The sequence below is a fragment of the Cucurbita maxima genome, unplaced genomic scaffold (assembly GCF_002738345.1).
Source record: "Cucurbita maxima cultivar Rimu unplaced genomic scaffold, Cmax_1.0 Cma_Scf00020, whole genome shotgun sequence".
In the NCBI taxonomy this organism is placed as follows: Eukaryota; Viridiplantae; Streptophyta; class Magnoliopsida; order Cucurbitales; family Cucurbitaceae; genus Cucurbita; species Cucurbita maxima.
The window spans coordinates 2,108,748-2,115,012 of NW_019272036.1; the positions used below are offsets into that span (position 1 = coordinate 2,108,748).

Sequence of the window (6,265 nt, forward strand, 5' to 3'; positions counted from 1 at the left end):
AAATTGGTAAGTGATGAGTTATAAACGGTGTAAAGTGATGGTTGTCTACTTTTGCGTTGGACCATAGGAAGCACAACAAGTCATCCCATGATATTATTTATGGTATGTCATAATCCATAACATACTCCACTTACATTCTTTTAAGCATTTTATTTTTAATTCCTCAAATTACCCTCCAATAGGGATTTTTCAATTCTTTTTCAAGTCCACATTTCATCTACACCTTCAAATCTTGGGATAGCATTCAATTGTGTTCGTATTTACTCATGAAACTCATCTGGATAATCAAAACCCAAGTCGATTTCATCTCCAGGGAGGAGAGGTAGATGTTGAAGTTGTGAGGTCAAAGAACCAAAAATATAGACCTTGAAGAGTGAGTTCGAGGCTATTCGTATGAAGATTGGTGAGTCAAGAGACGACTTTGTCATGAAATTCACGACGATCATTGCCTGCATTTGTTCCTTAGGCAACAGGGTCGAGGAGATCTTCGTCGTCAAAAAGTTCCTTTGAGTTGTCCTCTCGAGATTCATGCAGATTGTTACCTCCATTGAGCAATTTTGTGACCTCAAGAATATGTCAATTGAGGAGGTTGTTGGTCGTCCTAAGATCCATGAGGAGAGACTTCCTGGCTACGGAAATAGAGAGGAGGAGAAGCATCTCTTACTCACACACGAGGAGTGGTTCGCAGAGAAGGAAAGATGCAACAAATTATTCATTTTCAGGTACTAAGGGACATGGCAACGACAACAAGAAAAGTAAAGGTCATGGGTGTGGCCACGGTCGTGGACATAGATGTGCGATAGAGGAGGTCGTGACAAAACCTCACAAACCCATGACAATGCCAACTCCTGGAATAATAAGATCATACTCAAGTGCTATACTTCCGAAAAATACGAACATTATGCAGTAGAGTGCCGCAACCAGGAGCACGATGAGAAGGCAAGCCTCCCATTCACGAGTGATGAAGAGCCTGCATTGATATTGGCTGAGAAAATGTCCAACTTGTTGATGCTCAAGGTTGAAGAGAAGGTTATAGTGAACCTTCTTGCATATGGAGAAGACCAAATGGAGACCAACACATGACATTAGAGATCGATCAAAATTCAAGAAGCTTGATAAGAAGTTCATTGGAAACATGAAGCTTGGAGAAAGATTAATTGTACGGGTACTTGGATGTTAGGTCCAATTCTTTTCCATTCTTCTAAAACTTAGCCCCCAATGTGATTATCAAATTTTTAGGGGATTTCCTATCGTGATTAACCAAGAATGCATCCTGGCTCGTCACTTGAGAAATTAGAATTCTTTTTATATCTTTCTTTATAATTCTTGTTTTGTGTTCAAGGCATGGCAAGAAAAACTGTGTTAAAGGCTCCTAGATTCGAATCACTAGAACATAAGAAGTAGACCCTACTAGACGTGTTTTTCCATATTTCACATTCCATAGAGTATATTTATTTATTCAAAATCGCTTTTAAATTGATATTCGAATTGTTTAGAATCATGTAATTTCCATGTACAGTTTGCCGCTATGTACAATGCTTCTAATAGTGCTCATGATGGCAACGGAAACAAATACTTTAAATACTGAGTCACACAAATACTTTGAATTTACGTTGCAAAAACCCACGTGACACAAGATTAAGATCAAGATTTGGAATCTAAATTTGACATCAGATGACTCTGACATCTCCCTACATCTCTTACGACATGGTTATATTAGTTACTCCTCACTTCTAAAAGTAAAGATTATCTTCGTGGAATACTGAGTCCTTCAAAAATTATTTTTAAAATAAAACTATTTACTCACTATTCTTTAAAATATGTATTAATTCAATCCATATTATAAAAATTATTTTTATGATTTATAAAAGTGTAGAACAATAATAATAAAAAATTGAAATAGACTTATTTTAAATGGAATGAAGTGAAATAAATAAATTATATTTAATTTTAAAAATATAATATGTATGATTAATTTTTCAATGGGACCATAATGTTTTTGTAATTCACTCCATCTCTTATTTAATTTATGTTGATTAACCAAAATTAATATAATTAATTTATTTAATTATAATACATGATCTAAAATTAAATAATATAATAAAATGGATAAAATTACTTTATTTACATAAGAGTTTTAATACTATTTTACATTAAACAGATATCTGATAAAATTACTTTATCTCGATTTAATTTGTTTTAATTTATTGTCTAAACATTATATATAATATTACGTATATTACATGAGATAGCGAGCCGACACTGAACGCCGTCACATCAACGTTGTTCGAAGCCCGAGGGCGTGTTCCCACGCGTCTAGATCCACGCGCCCTCCCGTAGACGTGGACGTGTTTCTAGAGTCTCTCGGGTTGCTGTCAGTACGCTTGTAGGCAGCTTTTTTTTTGCCCCATCATTTTTCGTATTTTAAAAAACCCCCCCAATCATTTTCTTAATTATAAAACGACGCCCCGATTTTAACTTTTTCTCTAAATTTTCATATTTCTGTAAATATTTCGCCAAGTTAAAAAAATATTTGATTTCTTTTCTAGAAACATTTGATAAGATTTTCCTTTTGGAAATAATAGTGTTAAGAAGGACAAATAAATAAAAAAAAATAATTAGTAAAATCTTTTGAACCAACTCGAGCAAACGGAAATTTGGGTTAAATTTTTTTTAATTATTTAAAAAAAATTTAATTATTCATAATACAGGTTGAATTAATAAGTAAACCCTACAAATCTCAAATATTCTTCATTTTCATAATAATCTTAATATTATGGTATGATCGAATTGAATTGTAACTCTATTATCGGGTTTCGAACAAAAAGAAATGTTAATCCATGAATAGATCTTCATTTTCAACTATCCAAGAGTCCAACCGAACCCATTTAAAAAAAAAAAAAAAATTAACCCAACTAACTTTTATAATTTGAGTTTCTAATTTTTTTTTAATGATATGAATTCATAGGCATAATGAATATATATATATAATTTGTAAATAATTATTTATCTAAAAAAGTATATTCACATAAAAAAAAAAACGAATAAATATATTTTGGTCAATGTATAGACAAAACAGCCCTTGATACTTATCCTAGTTTAAAAGTCAGGTGGCAAATTCGAAAATTTCTAGATCCTCAAGGACCCAGTCGTAATTTCACATTCACCACTTCACGCTTTCCGAAAATTTATCTTCTCACACGTGGGTCGAGAAAAAGAAACGTAAACACAATTACAGAAGTCGTTTCAAAATGTGCCACGTCATCACTTTCCAAACCATATTCAAATTTCATCTCAACGGTTAGATTCTCTGCAACAATGTCCAATCTCCACCGTCCGATCCTGAATCACATTCCATATTTGACATCTTATGATCAATCCACCGTCCGATCCTCAATCGCGTTCTACATTTAACATCTCATTCCCTTTTCCCAAACAACTCCAACCCTCTCTTTCGCTCTCCACAAACCAACCTGAGAAGAAGACACGAAGCTTCCACTACAAACAGAGATATTCATTGAACTTTGATTCTTAAACGTTTGTTGTTGTTTGTACCCACATCTCTCTTTCGTCCGATACTTTGTTTTTTAAAAAAATTTGTATCTTTTTTTACCGTTTCGTGTTCCAGAAATCAAATTTTGTTTCTGGGTTTCTTCCAATTTCTTGAAACTGCGCCAGATTCAAAGCAGTAGCAAAGATCATTACAGTTTTCAGTGTCTTTAAGGTTAGTTCTTGATGCTTATGCTCTGTTTCTCTGTTTCATTCATGCGATGTGAGGTTTTTCCAAATGGGTTTCTGCAGAACTGTCATTTTAATGGCTTTGAATGCCTTTGAAGCTCGATTATGTTACTTTTCTACTCATTATTTCATGGGTTTTACTGAATTTTTCAAGAACAAATGGAGTGTCACCCTTTCCCCTACCTTCTCTTCAAAGGAAAGTCTCTCTCTCTCTCTCTCTCTCTCTCTCTCTCTCTCCTCTTTCTCTCTCTTAAATGAGGCTAAAACTGTAAATATTGCTAAGTTAGCAGCTGACCCTTTTCCTCAAGAAAACGAGGGCCGTTGGATTTTGATCGTTTGCAGTCCACCGTCGGGCAAAGATTAGAAATTTTGTGGGATTTTTGCAGTGTCGGCTGTTTTCTGTTGGAGGGATTTGTGGGGGCTTTCTTTGATTCTTCCATGCTCTTCTCTTTATGCTTTGCCCATTTGGCTTTTGTTTTGTTTTTTGTTGCCTAACTTTAAAGTAATTCCCCAAATAATTTATAATTTCCTTGTTTATGATTGCAACTGCTCCACTTCCTTTGCCCCATTTCCACACATTTGAGTTTCCTTTTTGTTTTGAGTTTCCCAGATCAGAATTATGGTGGAAGAGGCAGGTGTTGATCGGGGTTCCGGTCGGGCGGCGGAGGCGGCGGAGGCAGCGGAGCCGCTTGAATTGTGGCTGTTGCAAGCTCAGAAGCTTGTTCCTCTGACTCTGGAGAAGGCTATGGAGGTTAAGGTGTTTCCTGGGAGGTGGAAGATGATTGTTTCGAAGCTCGAGCAGCTCCCTTCGCGGTTGTCGGATTTGTCGAGCCATCCATGTTTTTTGAAGAATGCTCTTTGTAAGGAACAATTGCAGGCTGTTTTGAAGACATTGAAGGAAGCCATTGCATTGACTGAGCTCTGTCTTGGGGAGAAATTCGAAGGCAAGCTTCGAATGCAGAGCGATCTCGACTCGTTGTCTGGGAAATTGGATTTGAATTTGCGCGATTGTGGCCTTTTGATTAAGACGGGCGTGCTCGGTGAGGCTACTTTGCCTCTGTCTGTGTCGGGGTGTTCGTCGCAGTGGGAATCTACTGACTATAGCAGCATAAAGGAACTGCTTGCTAGGCTGCAGATTGGTCACATGGAATCGAAACACCGAGCGCTCGATAGCCTTGTCGAGATTCTTAAAGAGGATGACGATAATGTTTTGTCGATCTTTGGTCGGAATAACGTTGCTGCTTTAGTACAATTGCTCACTGCAACGTCTCCGTGTATTCGGGAGAAGGCGATCACCGTAATTTGCTTGCTAGCGGAGTCGGGAAGTTGCGAAAATTGGCTTGTTTCGGAGGGTGTTTTGCCATCTCTGATAAGGCTTATTGAGTCTGGTAGTGCTGTAGGTAAAGAAAAGGCTGTAATTTCGTTGCAAAGATTGTCGATGTCAGCTGAAACTGCTCGTGCGATAGTCGGGCACGGTGGGGTTCAACCTCTTATCGAACTATGCAAGACCGGTGATTCTGTAACGCAGGCTGCTGCTGCTTGTACATTGAAAAACATATCGGTCGTGCCCGAGGTTCGACAAACACTAGCTGAAAAAGGAATCATAAGGGTGATGATCAGGCTCGTGGATTGTGGAATTCTGTTGGGATCAAAAGAATATGCAGCTGAATGCCTGCAGAATCTCACTGCTAGCAACGATGCGCTAAGGAAATCAGTCGTCTCCGAAGGCGGTCTCCGCTGCATATTGACATATCTCGACGGCCCTCTCCCTCAAGAATCAGCTGTTGGGGCATTGAGGAATCTAGTGAACTCAGTATCAAAGGAAGTTCTGTTATCGCTCGGCTTCCTCCCCCGTCTAGTACACGTGCTAAAATCGGGATCGCTCGGCGCACAGCAGGCTGCAGCATCAGCAATCTGCAGGGTATGCAACTCACCAGAGATGAAGAAGCTAATAGGCGAAGCGGAATGCATTCCACTTCTCATCAAACTCCTCGAGGCTAAATCGAACAGCGTTCGAGAAGTGTCGACACAGGCAATGTCAAGCCTCATGACACTTTCACAGAACTGCAGAGAAGTCAAAAGAGACGAAAAGAGTATCCCTAATCTAGTGCAACTGCTCGATCCAAGCCCCCACAACACAGCGAAGAAGTACGCCGTGGCATGCCTCGGGTTACTGTCTTCGAGCAGGAAATGCAAGAGGCTGATGATATCATACGGCGCGATCGGGTATCTGAAGAAACTATCGGAGATGGACACGCCAGGAGCGAAGAAGCTGCTCGATAAACTGGAAAAGGGGAAGCTAAGGAGTTTGTTCAGTAGGAAATGAGATCAGATTTGAAGACCCTTTTGGATGTTAAGTTTCATAAGCTAAATGAAACAATAATGTAGTTTCCACTCTCTCATGAACTCTTTGCCCCAAGTGTATGAATATAGTTTCCTTGTATGTTATGGATTGTGAGGTCTAAATCTATTATATTTCTTGTATTTATCCAACAAAAAAAAAAAAAAAAAAAAAAAAAAAAATTAT

At 38.1% G+C, this 6,265-nt stretch overlaps 1 protein-coding gene across 3 annotated transcripts; it reads left to right on the forward strand.

Moving 5' to 3' along the window:
- Window positions 1–3,440: 3,440 nt before the first annotated feature.
- On the forward strand, window positions 3,441–6,226 carry LOC111494174 (vacuolar protein 8-like). Of its 3 annotated transcripts, XM_023144050.1 has the most exons (3): window positions 3,441–3,537; window positions 3,629–3,724; window positions 4,349–6,226. In XM_023144050.1, the coding sequence occupies exon 3, from the start codon at window positions 4,358–4,360 to the stop codon at window positions 6,062–6,064; it is 1,707 nt and encodes a 568-aa protein (XP_022999818.1). In that variant the 5' UTR covers window positions 3,441–3,537; window positions 3,629–3,724; window positions 4,349–4,357; the 3' UTR covers window positions 6,065–6,226. The 3 variants fall into 3 exon arrangements, with proteins under 3 accessions (XP_022999818.1, XP_022999817.1, XP_022999819.1); XM_023144049.1 differs by lacking the exons at window positions 3,441–3,537; window positions 3,629–3,724 and adding an exon at window positions 3,747–3,934; XM_023144051.1 differs by lacking the exons at window positions 3,441–3,537; window positions 3,629–3,724 and adding an exon at window positions 3,951–4,240.
- Window positions 6,227–6,265: the final 39 nt, after the last annotated feature.

Excerpts from the sequence above, each read along its gene's own strand:
- LOC111494174 (XM_023144049.1), top strand. The coding sequence starts at position 3,788 with ATGGGTTTCTGCAGAACTGTCATTTTAATGGCTTTGAATGCCTTTGAA. Across the intron at positions 3,935-4,348 it reads CCCCTACCTTCTCTTCAAAG|ATCAGAATTATGGTGGAAGA; the intron begins GAAAGTCTCTCT and ends TGAGTTTCCCAG.